This window comes from Coffea eugenioides, chromosome 7 (assembly GCF_003713205.1).
Source record: "Coffea eugenioides isolate CCC68of chromosome 7, Ceug_1.0, whole genome shotgun sequence".
NCBI lineage: Eukaryota > Viridiplantae > Streptophyta > Magnoliopsida > Gentianales > Rubiaceae > Coffea > Coffea eugenioides.
Window position 1 is genome coordinate 40388603 of NC_040041.1, and position 16514 is coordinate 40405116.

At 39.3% G+C, this 16514-nt stretch overlaps 1 protein-coding gene across 1 annotated transcript in view; it reads left to right on the plus strand.

Moving 5' to 3' along the window:
• Window positions 1–226: 226 nt before the first annotated feature.
• LOC113777383 overlaps window positions 227–16514 on the plus strand; it is a 61838-nt gene continuing 45550 nt past the window's right edge. The window contains exons 1-6 of the mRNA XM_027322418.1: window positions 227–664; window positions 1033–1181; window positions 1608–2144; window positions 2361–3091; window positions 7167–7234; window positions 8117–8590. Of these exons, the coding sequence (XP_027178219.1) occupies window positions 227–664; window positions 1033–1181; window positions 1608–2144; window positions 2361–3091; window positions 7167–7234; window positions 8117–8590 (2397 nt within the window). The remainder of the gene's footprint in view (window positions 665–1032; window positions 1182–1607; window positions 2145–2360; window positions 3092–7166; window positions 7235–8116; window positions 8591–16514) is intronic.

Sequence of the window (16514 nt, forward strand, 5' to 3'; positions counted from 1 at the left end):
CAAGCCGAGATTCGAGGGAGGTAAGGGGGCCAATTCTAGTGTTAGTAAACCATCCACTTCTACTCCAAAATTTGAGGAGCCTAGGGCACAAACTAGAGCTCGTGATACTCGATGCTTCAAATGCCAAGGTAGAGGCCATATTGCTAGTCAATGTCCCAATCAAAGGACTATGGTTATGATGTAAAATGGCGAGATCGTGAGCGAGGACGAAGCCGAGTACGAAGGCATGCCACCCCTTGAAGGAGGTAGTGATGGTGAGTCACCAAATGAAGAGGAGTTTAGTGCACCCGAGGGTCACTTTGGGACCGCCTTGGTTGCACGAAGAGCATTAACTGCACGTGTTAAGGAGGATGAGCTTCAACGGGAGAACATCTTCTACACTAGGTGCTTCGTCAATCAAGCACTTTGTAGTATGATTATTGATAGTGGGAGCTGCACAAATGTAGCTAGTTCACTCATGGTGGACAACTTGAAACTGCCTACGAGGGATCACCCGCGCCCCTACAAACTCCAATGGCTCAACAATTCTGGAGAGGTTCGAGTAACCAAACAGGTTCTGATATCCTTCCAAATTCATAAATACTCTGATGAAGTATTATGTGATGTTGTACCTATGCAGGCTAGTCACATTATACTAGGTAGGTCGTGGCAGTTTGACAGGCAGGTAACTTTTGATGGTGTGACTAACAAGTATAGCTTCTTGTACAATAGTAAGAAAGTCACCCTAGCTCCCCTTTCTCCAAAATAAGTGCACGAGGACCAATTGAAATTGCAACAAGAGTTTGAGAAGTATAGTGCAAAAAGAAAAGAAAATGAGAGAGCCGAGGCAAAAAAGGAAAGGAAAAAGGCTATAGATAACTCGGCAAGTGAGGTAAAAATCGAGGGAAAACAAATGCTCCTGATAAAAGCCAAGAAAGTGAGGAAGTTAATGGGAGATGAGCAGCCACTTCTTATGCTTGTTAGCAAGGAAGTAGCCTTGAATGTGCATGAACTTGATACTGATATACCTCTCGAGGTAAGTCTCTTTTACAGGAGTACGCTGATGTCTTCCCCGAGGACATGCCAAGTGGATTGCCACCACTTAGGGGCATTGAGCATCAAATTGACTTCATCCCTGGAGCTTCATTACCAAATCGCCCAACTTACAAGAGCAACCCGGAGGAGACTAAGGAGTTACAAAGGTAAGTGGACGAGTTGCTTGGCAAAGGATGGGCACGTGAGAGTTTAAGCCCGTGTGTTGTTCCAGTCATTCTGGTGCCCAAGAAAGATGGTACGTGGAGAATGTGTACCGATTGCAGAGCCGTAAATGCCATCACGGTAAAGTATCGCCACCCTATACCTCGCTTAGATGACATGCTTGATGAGTTACATGGGGCTGTGTTCTTTACCAAAATTGATCTCAAAAGTGGGTACCATCAAATTAGGATTAAGGAGGGGGATGAATGGAAAACTGCCTTCAAAACTAAGTATGGCTTGTATGAGTGGTTAGTGATGCCTTTTGGGCTAACTAATGCACCTAGTACCTTCATGAGGTTAAGGAATCATGTTCTGCGTCCATTCTTAGGAAAATTTGTGGTAGTTTACTTTGACGATATCCTAATTTATAGCAAATCTTATGATGAACACCTAGAGCATATTAGGGCTGTTATGGATGTACTTCGAAGAGAGAAGCTCTATGCCAATCTCAAGAAGTGCAATTTTTGCACTAACGAGCTTGTGTTCCTAGGGTTTGTTATAAGTGCGCAGGGAATAAAGGTGGATGATCAAAAGGTGAAAGCTATTCAAGAGTGGCCAACACCAAGGTCTGTGGGTGACGTTCGAAGCTTCCATGGCCTTGCGGGTTTTTATAGGAGATTCGTGAGGGACTTTAGCACTATTGCTGCACCCTTGACCGAGTTGATCAAGAAGAATGAGAACTTCCATTGGGGAGATTCTCAAGAACAAGCCTTTCGCGCTTTAAAGCACAAACTCACACATGCACCTGTACTTGCTTTACTTGACTTTTCTAAGACATTTGAAATTGATTGTGATGCTTTAGGTATTGGAGTTAGAGCTGTGTTGAACCAAGGAGGAAGACCTGTTGCCTACTTTAGTGAGAAACTCAATGGGGCTGCACTGAACTACTCAACTTATGATAAAGAGTTGTACGCCCTCATTTGAGCACTACAAGTTTGGCAACACTACTTAAGGCCTAAGGAATTCGTGATACACACTGATCATGAGTCCCTTAAATACCTTAAGGCTCAGCATACCTTGAGCAAAAAGCATGCAAGGTGGATCGCATTCGTGGAGTCCTTTCCATACGTGATTAAATACAAGGCTGGTAAGTCTAATGTAGTTGCGGATGCACTCTCACGAAGGTACTCTCTACTCACTTCCTTAGATGCTAAGTTGTTAGGGTTTGAGCTTATTAAAGACATCTATGCACAAGATAGTGATTTCGGTGAACTTTACCTTTCTTGCAAACACACTGGGCAAGGTAAATTCTTCATTTCCGATGGTTACTTGTTTTATGCCAATCGGCTTTGCATCCCACATGGATCCATCCGCGAACTTTTGATACGAGAATCCCATTCGGGTGGCCTTATGGGACATTTTGGGATTGATAAGACTCTTGCCATGCTGCAGGAGCACTTCTATTGGCCGCACATGAGGAGAGATATTGCACGAGTGGTAGAGCGATGCTTAGCTTGTAAGAAAGCTAAATCCAAGGTACACCCGTATGGCCTTTACACCCCGTTACCTATTTCTAGTGCACCATGGGTTGACATTTCTATGGATTTTATACTTGGTTTGCCTGGATCCAAGTATGGCCATGACTCCATTTATGTGGTTGTTGATAGATTCTCTAAAATGGCACACTTCATTGCTTGTCATAAAACGGATGATGCATCTCATATTACTAATTTGTTCTTTAAAGAGATTGTGAGATTGCATGGCATTCCTAGGACCATTGTATCTGATAGAGATGTTAAATTCCTGAGCTATTTTTGGAAGACACTCTGGTCTAAGTTAGGCACCAAATTGCTATTCTCTACTGCTAGCCACCCCCAAACTGATGGTCAAACCGAGGTGGTAAATCGTACATTAGGTACCTTGTTGCGTGCCATCATCAAAAAGAACTTGAAATCTTGGGAAGAGTGTTTACCTCATGTTGAGTTTGCTTATAATAGGGCTATCCATTCTACTACTGGCTTCTCTTGTGACGACCCCACTTTCCCCTAAGGCGAACCAGAGGGTTGGCGGGCCGTCTGACTAGCTCTCGCCAGGACTCACACAAGCAATCTAGCCCAAATCCTTCCGAAGAATAAACTAAATCCTCATTTAACTTCAAAGATAACAACATTTATAAGATAGCCAATCGAGGGCTCTTAAACACTTCGTGCGTTACTTACAAGGATTAAAGCCATACCACACAAATACGTACATACAAGCCGGATACCAGACTTAGGGTTACACTTTTCCAGCTTCAAGTGGCAACCAAAAATAAAAGGTACAGTGCTTAACGTAGAATTCATTACAAACCGAAATTTAAATTCAAGTTGTTCAAGTACATTCATAGGAAATATAAGCTGCTCAAATGCTTTCAAACTTCCCATCCTGTAAGGAAAACAAATAAACGTGGAGTGAGCTAAAGCTCAGTGGTGCCCAGACATGCAATCATATAAACGAATAGCAAATAATAGCTTCAAACTTATATTCACAAGTAGGAAAGCGTATAACAGCACAGGGTAGGATACAGGGGCTCTCAGGAGCCATTTTCCTCGCTTGATCAAAATTACCCGCAGTTGACCCTCCATCAACTTTCACTATCTAAAGTCCATGTAGATTCATTATTATTATTATTATAGACTAGTCGAGGGATTCACCCAACGACGTGGCGTCCAGCATGAGGTTAGTCGAGGGATTCATAGACTAGTCGAGGGATTCACCCAGCGACGTGGCGTCCAGCATGAGGTTATTATAGACTAGTCGAGGGATTCACCCAGCGACGTGGCGTCCAGCATGTAGATAGTGCAAGCAGGATATTCACGAAAATATTTCAAGCAAGTCACCACTCGAAAGAGCTAGTGCGATAAAGTACACACTGCCCACTTCGATGGATCAGAAAACCATTTTTCCAATTATCACATATCAAATCAAGAAAGCACTTTAATCAAGTAGGCATAGAACAAGCAGGGACACTCACCAAGAGTGGGTTCAGATATCAAGTTGGGAATCGAATTCTGCGTCCTCGCAATACCCTAGAATACCAAATTTTGAAACTATAAGTTTCTATTCAGATTTCAAGCTTATACACATCGAGGTTTATCTAATATATTACTAGTTTTCTTTCCCATAGTAAATTCAAGAATCTACTTAGGTTGAAGCTTGACAAAAGTAGTAGAAATGTTTCTTATAGTTTTCCTTGAGATATTTTTCCTTAGAAAAGGGTAACTAGTATTATTTTCTTGAAACAATTCGACCATCCACTTAGGATTGAAATTTAGTAAAAGTAGGAAATGTTTTATATGGCTTTCCTTAAAAATATTTTTCTCTATACGAGTGCGGCTAGTACTATTTTATTTAGAATAAGTTTTCTTGCCGAGGAAGTTTTCAGCTATTTTTAGTTAAAGCCACTAAAATCTTGTATTTTGGAAATTTTCCTCTAGACAATTAGCCAGGGACAATTTTAAGGAAAGAAAAGGAAATAGATCAAGACTTAGGGTTTTAAAACTAGTGAAATCATTTTCTAAAAGTAATAAGGCTAGTTTACGCTTAAAAGAGAGATATCGAGTTGGCAAGGTTTAGAAAATCCCTACACGAAATTTCTAACTTTAACATACAATACTAGGTTTTATCAATTAAGGCTAAGCTCAAAATATCTAGATAGTTGCTTAAACATTCACGGATTTGTGGGTCGACACGAAATTTCACAAGTTCGATCCCATATCGAATTCACGTTACAACTTAAATTTTCCAGCAAATCAAGATCACATCTCAAAAGCAAGTCACTAGGGCTTCTTCAATCATTAGCCCTAGATTTCAACAAAGTCAATTTCATTTGAACAAAAATATATAACCAAGGCTTCGTCAATCATTAGCACTTGGTGTTTGGCAAGTTCATATCACATCGAAATAAACATATTAGCTCCAAACAAGTCCAGCAGTTCAATTTCACCACACTTAAACACTTATATAAAATTATTCAAATGGCTAAGGCTCCATCAATCATTGCCTTTGACAATCCTCAATCACATCCAACCACAATTTAAATCAGGAATTCAATTCACAAATAAGCTAAATGTTCGATCCAAGTCAAAAATTCAGTTTCATAAAGAAACAGGACATTCAAGCAGGACAGTCTACTTTGAGGAGTCACGGACAGCAGTACATATGGGGGAAAAATATGAAATTTCTACAGAACAAAGGCCCATGAATCTAGTTTCAAAGGCCACTGACGGGACCTTAATCGGATTTTCCTACACCAAGATATAAGCATTTTACTGAGACTGGTCAGTGAAATCCGAAAATCTGGAAACTCATTTTTCACTTGTGAAAAACTCCTTTTTCTCCTTTAAAACCATAAGACTTTTATTCAAACCATCCGTACATTTAAGTATGACATTCATACCAGCATATACCAAGGCAAATAATGCTTAATTCCAATTCTTATATTCCAGCAATTAGATGTTTATAAATCCAACTTTTCCTCGGCTAAAACATGGTTTTAGATACTCAAGTTTGTCATGCACACATTTAGCTAGCTAATTACATTTCTGGTTCAAACTCAACTTCGAATAACAACTACCTCCATCCCAAAAATCCAGAAATTTGTCCAGCTAGTCATGGATGAAGTTGCATGCATAAATTTTCTATTTTCATTTTATTTCCTTGGTTAGCCGAGCTACCTAGCCTCATGCAAGCCTCAATCATCATGTTGTTAGCTAGATAAACATAGGTATCAACTCAGATCCTCATAATGTAGAAGATTAAGAACTACCTTTCCAATTTAAACTCACGGTAGTTCCATTTCATCAAAACAGAATTTCTTATGCTTCTTAATTCATCATCCGAATGCACAAAATTAACATACAAAGCCATAGCCAGGTAAATCAACTAGTGATTAGTCATATAATCCACAATACAGGCTCAGATTATCAAATTTAAATAGATTACAACTGCAATTCAGATTTCTGGTGCACAAAAATTCCATTTCACTAAATCAGAATTTTTTCCAGGTTCCTGATTCCATCATCCAATCACATAACTCCACATGCAAGGCCTTAATTGTATAAATCATCCATGTTTCAGTTAACTAATCATAATCTCGGTTGCTTATCATCACAACAAAGCAGATTACATCATGCAATTCTTAAATCAGTTTTCGGCCAACCATTTTCTTATCAAAACAGAATTTTCTTGAGCCTTAACATCATCATCCGAATCTAGCTTCCACATGCAACCCTTAATCTACTTAATCATTTAATTTTAATTAGTCAAACACCTAACCAAGTGGAAATCAAACACGTTCCAGCACATTTCATGCTAAAATACCCAAGCAATATCCAAAACAACTTCAACGGCTAATCTGGAAAAATTAGTTCAGCAGCCCAGAAATTTTCTAATAAGTTTTCCAGCCATGCAACCGAAATTCCTAGCCATAAAGTTCACATGCAACACTAAGTAAGGAACTTATCTATCAGGTTGATCCAAGATTAAGCTCAAATCATCACACCCAACAAATTAAAACCAAAATTTCCAGCTCTAGCTCTCGGCAGAAACAAATTCTTACGCATATCAGATTTTCTTTCCTACCCCACTCATCCGGCTGTCCAAACTCAACCTGCACGGCTATATCTAGCTTAAACCTCTTGTTTTTGGTTGGTTAATCACATAGTTAAGCCCAGATTGTCACGGGGAAACAAAATTAAATCTGCATCTCCATCTCTGTTTCTCGGCAACATCATTTTCTCCCAAAATCAGATTTCTCATGTTTAAATTTTATCATTCGAATGCACAAATCCCACATGCAAGTTCTTAAACACTACCATCTACCTCTAATAAGCTCCTCTAAAATCAGAATCTACCTCTGCTGAAAGCTTGTACGCGTGACCGAACAGAAATTCTATCTCTCTTCCTCTCGGCTTGCTTGCGGCTGAATGGTTGTCCTGGTGATGTTGCAGTTGCGATGGTGTGGCGGTTAGAGAATGGTTTGCAGCTGGTTGAGGGTGCAGTCAGGAATGAAGCTCACGTAGTGTCCCTCTCCTTTCTCCCCTTTAGCTCACGGAAAGAAACAGAATGGTTGCAGCTCGCGATTCCTTCCTTGTTCCAGCTTCTGATCAGGAAGGGAATGGAGCTCTCTCTCTCTCTCTCACTTCCGGTCGATGTTTACGAGGTGAAGGGTTGTGGTGATGTGAAGAGAAGGGAATGAAGCTATGAAGAGGGTGGAGTGGTGCGAGGTTAAGGAAGTTGGAGTGTAGGAATGAGCTTGAGTGTAGAGTTGGTGAATATGGGATTGGCCGAATAGGGAGGTGAGAAAATCAGGTTGTCCGGAATTTGTTGGGTTTGCATGGTGGTTTTGGTGAGATTGGGAGGGTAGTTTAGACATTTCATATTGTCCTACTAATGACCACTTAAGACCCCAATTCCCATTTAACTCCAAAAATTATTCCGAACGTAAATTAAATTCCTAATGATGTACTAATCTTGCAAGGCTTCAATTATCGAAATATTTACGTCCCACGAGTAATTAGTATACTTGTATTATTTTTATCTAAAATTTGTCGGCTTTATAGTTTTGACGTTATTCACTAATTAGAATTAATTATTGGACTTTAAATAATTTATTTTAAGGTAGTAAGATTAATCGGCTCAAGTAACGTTGATTTAGCGTAATAGAGACTAAGTGTTCTAACGTTTTATGTTAAGGCGATAGAATCATTCTAATTCCAAATGTATTAATATATTTAAGCAAAACCAAGAAATTTCATAACTTAGAAAAATTATATTAGTTCACACATAAAAAGTGTTTTTAAGTACTTATCTGCGAACAAGTGAAAGTAATTCTAAAATTACTAATGAATTAAATATGCAAATGAAATACGGAATGATATTTGTATATATATATTTTCAGGGTTCTCACATCTCTCCATTCGAGTGTGTTTATGGTTTTAATCCGCAAACACCACTTGATCTAGTGCCATTACCTAATAATGAGCGTGCGCATTTGGATGGTAAGAAACGTGCAGAGTTTGTTAAGCAACTGCATGAGAAAGTCAGGGCCAACATTGAGAGGAGAACTGCTCAATATGTGAAGCAAGCCAACAAAGGGCGCCAAAAGCTGATTTTCGAACCCGGGGATTGGGTGTGGTTGCACATGAGCAAGGAACGATTCCCTGTTCAAAGGAGAAATAAATTACACCCACATGGTGATGGACCGTTTCAGGTGTTGGAGCGCATCAATGACAACGCCTACAAACTTGACCTTCCTGGTGAGTATGGAGTTAGTGCTACATTTAATGTCTCTGACTTAGCTCCTTTTGATGCAGATGATGCGTTTGATTTGAGGGCAAATCTTTCTCAAGAGGAGGGGAATAATAGCATCATGGTACGTGGGCAGGCCAACAATGGCTCGAGTAATCGAGGAGCTAAGGATCACGTGCATACCCCAAGTGGACCCATTACTAGGGCTCGCGCAAAGAAACTTCGTGAGCAACTCAATGTACTTATTCAGGCCATACACAAGTATTTTGAAGGATTCATACACTCAAGTGAAGGTGGTCGCGGTCCGATAATGAGCATTGAAGCTACACTTGAGGATTAGGGTTTTTGCCAAACCCTAATTTCCGTTTTAGCATCATAGTTAGTTATTTCCACATTAGTTGATTAGATTGAATAATTGGCTAAGTACATATTGCACGTAGAATTTCCAAGGGTAGGATTGTTAATTTACTCATTATTATTTGCTAGACTGGGCTGCCTAGGAAGGAAAGCCCACGTGAGGCCCAACCGTCGGGGGTTAAGCCTCCCTTATTAGGGCCCATATCCACTGCACCCTTAGTCCATTTTCTTACTAGATTAGGTTTTTGACTTGTAGCCTATATAAGGCACCATATTGCATCATTAAAGGGTAGACACTTTTATCATAAAATATTTGAGAGAATTTTCTCCATAGCTTTCGAGCAACCCTTGAACAACTTAGAGTTTTACTCTAGTGTTCTTGTTTGGCTTATCAATTCCAGAACCACACTTGAATTGTGGCGCCTTCTACACTTGCCTGAGGTTCGCTAATTCGTTTGATTACGGGTTGAGATAATATCAACAAGTTCGTAGTCACGGGGATTAGAGGGGTCGTAAGGTTTCCGCTGCTACCTTTTCTTGCGTTCGAAGTCAAATCCAACAAGTGATCTTGGGTCGCGAATCTTCTCACCAACAAGATTCGTATCACAAGTTTTCAGGAATTAAAAGAAAAAGTTGACCATGGCGCCGGTTTTAGTTCTGCCAAACGAAATTGACGGCTTTGTTGTTTATATTGACGCGTCACGGGAAGGTCTAGGTTGTGTGCTAATGTAGAACCGAAATATGATAGCATTTGCTTCTAGAAAGTTAAAACCCCATGAGCAGAACTACCCAACCCATGATTTGGAATTAGCCGCGGTTGTTTTTGCTCTGAAGAAGTGGAGGCACTATCTGCACGGGTAACATTCGAGGTGTACTCAGATCACAAGAGTCTTCGGTACCTCTTTTCACAAAAGGAGTTGCATATGAGGCAACAGCGATGGATGGAATTTCTGGAGGATTACGACTGTACTATCAACTACCATCCGGGGAAAGCGACCGTGGTGGCCGATGCCTTAAGTCGCAAGGCTCAGGTAGCGGGGTTAATGATTAAAGAGTGGGATTTGTTGGAATCCGTTTGTGAGTGGAAACCCTGCCTTGGGAGTAATAAGGTAGTTTTTGGCAACATTAAGGTAACCTCCACCCTCTTGGAGCAGATAAAAGGAGCTCAAAAGGAGGATTCAATGGTGCGGATATGGGGGAGAAGGTGGAAAAAGGGGAATCAACTGACTTCAACTTTAGTCCTGAGGGAATTTTAAGATACCGGAACCGAGTGGTGGTACCCAAAGAGGAAGCGTTAAGGACGGAGATTTTAGAGTAGGCTCACCGATCCAAGTATACAATCCATCCGGGGAGTAGCAAGATGTATCAGAATCTGAAAGGAGCCTATTGGTGGGACAATATGAAGAAGTAAATCGCTCTGTACGTGCAGAAATGTCTCGTTTGCCAACAAGTTAAAGTAGAGTACCAAAAACCATCAGACTTACTACAACCCCTTGAGATACCCGAATGGAAGTGGGAGAACCTTTCCATGGACTTCGTTTCAGGTTTGCCGCGAACGCAACAAGGACACGATGCCGTTTGGGTGATCGTAGATCGATTAACCAAGTCGGCCCATTTCTTGCCGGTAAACATGAAGTATTCCATGGATAAATTGACTCAGGTGTACATGGACGAGATTGTGAGGTTACATGGTATTCCGGTGAGTATCGTCTCCGATCGAGATCCCCGTTTTGTATCGCGGTTTTGGCAGAAGTTTCAAGAGACTTTCGGGACCAAACTCAATTTAAACACTACTTATCACCCTCAGACGAATGGACAATCGGAGCGAACAATTCAAACTCTTGAGGACATGTTAAGAACCTGCATTCTGGATTTTGGAGGTAACTGGGGTCAACACATGACCTTAGTGGAGTTTGCATACAATAACATCTACCATTCGTCAATTCAAATGGCTCCATACGAGGCACTATATGGACGAAAATGCCGGTCACCAATCTACTGGGATGAAGTTGGCGAGAGAAAGGCGCTAGATCCAGCAACTATTCTATGGATGGAGGAGGCTCGAGAAAAGGTGAAGTTGATACGACAACGACTCCAAACCGCTCAAAGTCGACAAAAGAGCTATGCAGACAATCGAAGAAAAGATTTGGAGTTCGAAATTGGGGACCATGTGTTTCTTAAAGTCACACCATTATGGAGAATCACAGCAGGTAGAGGAAAGATGTGGCGACCCCACTTCCCCCTAAGGCGAACTAGAGGGTTGGCGGGCCGTCTGCCTAGCTCTCGCCAGGACTCACGCAAGCAAGCTAGCAAAAATCCTTCCGAAGTATAACCTAATCTATTACAACATCGTTTCCCTCCAAATAAGCCGGTTTCTAGAATCACATTAACTTCAGATATAACGGTGCCTTAAGATAGCCAACGTTGATTCTTAAAATACCTTCCCAATTTCAACCCAAGAAACAAAATATACAATTCAAATACATCCTTACAAACCAAGTAACAAATTCATACAAGCCACATACAAATACAGGGTTTACACTTTTCCAGCTTCAAGTGGCAACCCAAGCACAACTACAATGTTTAACTCGAATTACATTCATAAAAGTAAACAATCTAGTACTACTTCCGAGCACCTTTGGTCTCAAACCCTGTAAAAGAAAATCACAACGTGGGATGAGCTACACAGCCCAGTGAGGTTCCAAGACACTCTAACAGTTCAAACAAATCAAGAAAGTTGTGCATGTCATATGCATGGTTCGGGGTTACACAATGGCATGTTATCATAAGGTGATAATCATTACTCGGGTAATTGCTACTTTGAAAACACATATAGAAGTAGCACTCTTGCTGGTAACTTTACTATGAGTACAACTCATAAACTATTTAAAATCGCTAACGTATTTTTGGAATGAATGACCATGTAAATATATTTTCATGAATTTTTAGTCAAACAAATAGTGGCTCGTCTGACTAGAAGAACATTACAAGGATTGCTTCATCTCAGAGATTAATGCTCATGAGGAGTCTTACCCAAGAAATGTCGACTAGGAGAGCAATAACATTATTAATAGTAAAGCAAGCACAAAAGGATACAGTACTCGGTCCACTTTCCGTCCTTATAACCCCGATTGGTAACTCCTTCGGTTGACTGGCCATCACCTTATCCCTCCAGTAGTAGTACTCGAGTATACCGAAACGGTTGTCCAGGGTTCCAACCTACCCGATCGAGCCCAGTCCTGGCTCGAGTAGGTCAGTAACCGAGGCAGGGCCCAAGTTCAGCTTATAGCTTACAACATGCACAGGTAATCAAGTAATTCAACAAAAGGTAGAATTCATCATTTGAATAGGTCGAGTAAGGTAAAGTACACACTCGCCTAACTTCGATGGATCAGAAATCATTTTTCCAATTATCACATATCAAGTCACGAAAACACTTTAACCAATTCATGTCGATATGCACTGCAAGTATACATTATTTATGTAGGCATGAGTATTGTAAATACTTAACACATAGCACTTAGTACTTAATAATCATGAATAAGTATGTCCTAGACTTATTCAATTACGTATTCCTATATGGAACACTCACCTAGCAACAAGGGCAATAGGTTCAATTTGAAGTTCAAGCGTCCTCTGTCGGATCCTCTTAAAGGTCCTCGTATGCGCCTGAGCAAATAGTAATAATCTATCATTTACAATCCCTACTATTGATGAGGATCGTAACATAGTACAACTTAGGAAAAAAAAATCTCGTGAAACAAGTCTTAATTATCCTAAATCGAGACTCTCAAGCGAGTTTCAAAGTACAAGAGAAATTAAGTCTACATCATGAAAATCAAGGATAAAACATTTGAATAATATCGAAGGAATAAGGAGTACTTGAAAAAAAACTCCATTTCCATGAAATTCGGAAAATTTTCAGTTTTGATACGATACTTTGAAAAATCGTATCTCACCTTCTACATTTCAAAAATTGGAAAACTTGGTAGCATTGGAAACCTCTTCCAGAGTACTAAAAGTTCCTAGAATACATTTTTCCATGATTCTAAATGGAAAATAGTCAAAAATGGCCTCAAAGTTACTGTTTTGGTTCATAAGGCAGATTTAAGTTGGTTTTTGGCCAACTTTGAAAATTCGGCAAAATTCGCTTGATTGGAACTAGCTTTTTAAATTTGATTCACTTTTAGAATCGCAATCCAAGTTTACAGTAAAACAAGCGGAATGAGAAACGGAGTTTTGAGCACCAAGATACGGTAGCTCAAAGTTACTATAAGTTTCTTGTTAAACAAGGGTTTTCTAAAATCAAGTCTCGAACTTTGGTAATTTATTTGACCCATGAAACGGTCTCGGAATAACCCCATAATTAGCAGTATAATACTACCATATAAGGGTTGTCCCTCTACCAAATTTCATAAAAAAAAATAAGCACGGAAAGTCGCTTAACAAAATCACTCAAGTTTCCAAAATTTTAAGGCAAAGCTGCCTTGTATATGAAAATTTCCTTTTTCCAAAATTTTGACCAAGGGAAAATCTCCTAAACATGGTTCATTTGTTTAACAAAGTCTAAAGAACATTCATGGTACCTTTGATGGGTGTTTAACTCCAAGAAATTTAATTATCAAGTCTATACCAAGCCTTGCATCAAATCTGTCTAAAAATCAGGGTTTTCAAGAGCAGGGCAGGTTCCGTATTTTGATCACAAATCACTCAAATTAACTCGGAATTGGGCATGGTTTAAGTTGTTGGAAAATACATTCATAAATCTATAATTTCACAGAAGAAATCATTTTCAAATTTGGCGTGCAACTAGCTCGAATTCGAGCCACAAGTTGCAGCCACAGCATTTTGTTCTTGTAAAACAGAGAAACAGAACAGCCAACTTAAAATGGTTGGTTCGGCTCACGTACATGGAACCAGAACGTGAATTTTATACCGTCGGAAAGGTTGGAATGTCTAGTTTCAAATGCTGCTGGTGGCGCTCGATTTTGACATCGAAGCTCAAAATTATGGCCGAAATACGGAAGCTGGTCAGAGCATTTCGGAAATTGTTCCAGATTTACTAGCTTTGTGAAATCAATTTATTTGACCAACCAAACCTCAATATTTTTCAATGAAACTTTGTACACCATATATTCAACGTATCAACATGATATACAAGTCATGAAACTCTCAAAAGTTTGCAAAAAGGGGTGCGATTAAAATAGGGCAAATCTGAACATTTTTGAACTATGCATCTCTTGGAGTCTAGACTAGCTAGGTATCATTAATCTACCTATTTAAACACTAAACTAGCATTATATCCATCATCAATCCAAGGGTGGGAGTTCATAGAGCCCACCATCAAAATTTTTCGACATGAAAAAAAACAAATAGCATGTGATTTTGGCAAATAATTCCACCACAATAAATCTGTCCTCGGCTAAACAGAATTTCCAGCAGCTAATTGGTCATAATCCAACTTTTTACTCGGCTAAAACATGATATTAAGTACTCAATTTCGGCATGCAATTTCTTAACTAGCCAATTAACATTTCCAGTTCAAAATTAGATTCAAACAACAGTTATAATCATCCCAAAAAAATTCCAGAATTTGTTCACCTATTCTCGGCTAGGTTGCATGCAACAGATTCCTTGTTTCCTTTTCTTTTTCTTACTTAACCGCGCTAAAGAACGGCATGCAAAGCTTAAAAACTTAATTCTTAGTTAGTTAATCGCAATTACAAGCTCAGATTACTTCAATTAAGCAAGATCAAGTCTGCATTTCTGGTTCAAGCTCACGGCAATATCCATTTCCATCAAACCAGATTTTCCTCATGCTTTGATTTCATCGTCTAAACGCACAAACTCAACATACAAGCTTTTAAACAGCTTCTTCTACCAGTAATTAGTTAATCTAAGTCTCGAATTTACCTCAGCTAGAAGGTCGGTTCATGCAACAAGAAAAGCTGAAGTTTCTGTCCTCTCGGCTAAGCTCACGCACACGATGGTTGCAGCTGTAGTGTTGCGGTTGGAAGATGATGGCAGCTGGTGGATGTGGCGAATGTAGAAGGAACTCACACTCTGTCTCTCTCTCTTTCTCCCTCTTGTTGACGGACAGAATTAGGAAAACTCACGGTTCTCTCTCTCTCGGTTCCTCAAGCAAATCGCACTAGCTCCTCTTCTTTCTTTCCCCAATTTGGCTGGTATAGACACCAAGGAGTTGCAGTTTCCCCCTCTCACTCAACTCACTTTTGTGCGTGGGAATGGAATGAAGATATCCCTCTCTCTCTACCTCACACTCTCTCGGCTTCAGCTGGAAGCAAAGAGAAACCAGAAATACTCTCACTCTCTCGGCTAAATGGAGCAAAAAAAAATGGAACTTTGGCAAATGTTTCTCTCGGTCAAGACAAAGGGAATAGAGTTGGTTGCATGGTTATTTATTCAAGTATTGAGGCTTCAATGGTCTTTTAACATTAAAGTATTTATTTGCTAAGGAGTTGGAATCTTATCATCTTCAAATATTGTCTCAAACTTTAGTTTATTCTAATTTACATACCCCTATAAGAGTTTTTCTCACACCATCCTAGGTATTTCCAATTTAAGCGCGAGGTAATAAAATTTCTAAGAATTCCTATGATGGTAATATAACTAACTAACTTTTGAATGCTTAAATATAAAGTACCTATTTTGAGACTAATGCACAAGTCTCCAAATTTGTTTTCCAAGTTTATTGTGTTATTTATTTTTATAACAATAGATTCTAACTAATACTAATATTTAATGGTGTAAGTGATACAATTTCCAGAGGTATTACCGGTTTACTTGTAAACGAAAAGAATTAATTAAACATGTATTTTAATAAATAAAAGAAAATAGAACATGTATTAAATTTTAAATAAGGAATAAAATTGTCAAGCTCTCACTCAAAATTCTTACCGTTATTCTTAGTTAAATCAGGATATTTCTAAATTCTCAATTTTTATAAAAATTCAATTAGGCTTTTAATTTAACCACTTATTCGTTATCTGTAATTTCTTGAATCGATTATTTACTCCAATCGTGTATTTACTATTTTCACTTAACGAGCTTACAGAAATTAAATTTCAAAACGAATCGCTTTAAAAATATAACTAAACTATGGATACGTTTAATTAAACCTAAAAAGCTTAGAAAATAATACTCGGAGAAATCGGGTGAGTAAATACTTATTTTAGCCAGTAAAATAAATAAAATAAGCAAAATTTTCGGGTCCTCACAAAAGAAACTCCAACCGAGGTTCATTGGACCTTACAAGATTCTCCAAAGGGTTGGTAAGGTAGCGTATCGCCTGGAACTACCGTCCAGTTTCTCTCGAATTCACGACGTCTTCCATATCTCGATGCTTAAGAAGTACTATCCCGACCCATCCTATATCATACAGCCAGAGGAAATCGACATAGATGAATCGCTCGCTTATGAAGAGAAACCTGTCCAATTGCTTGACCCGAAAGTTAAATAGCTGAGAAACAAGCAGATTCCATTGGTTAAGATACTGTGGAGAAACCATGGGGTAGAGGAAGCTACCTGGGAGGTGGAAGAAGAGATGCAAAAGAAATACCCTGAACTTTTCGTGAGTTAAGGTGAGAAATTTCGAGGGCGAAATTCTTTTAAGGGGGAGAGGGTGAGAGACCATAAATTTTCTTATTTTTTAGGTTTTATTCTATTTAATG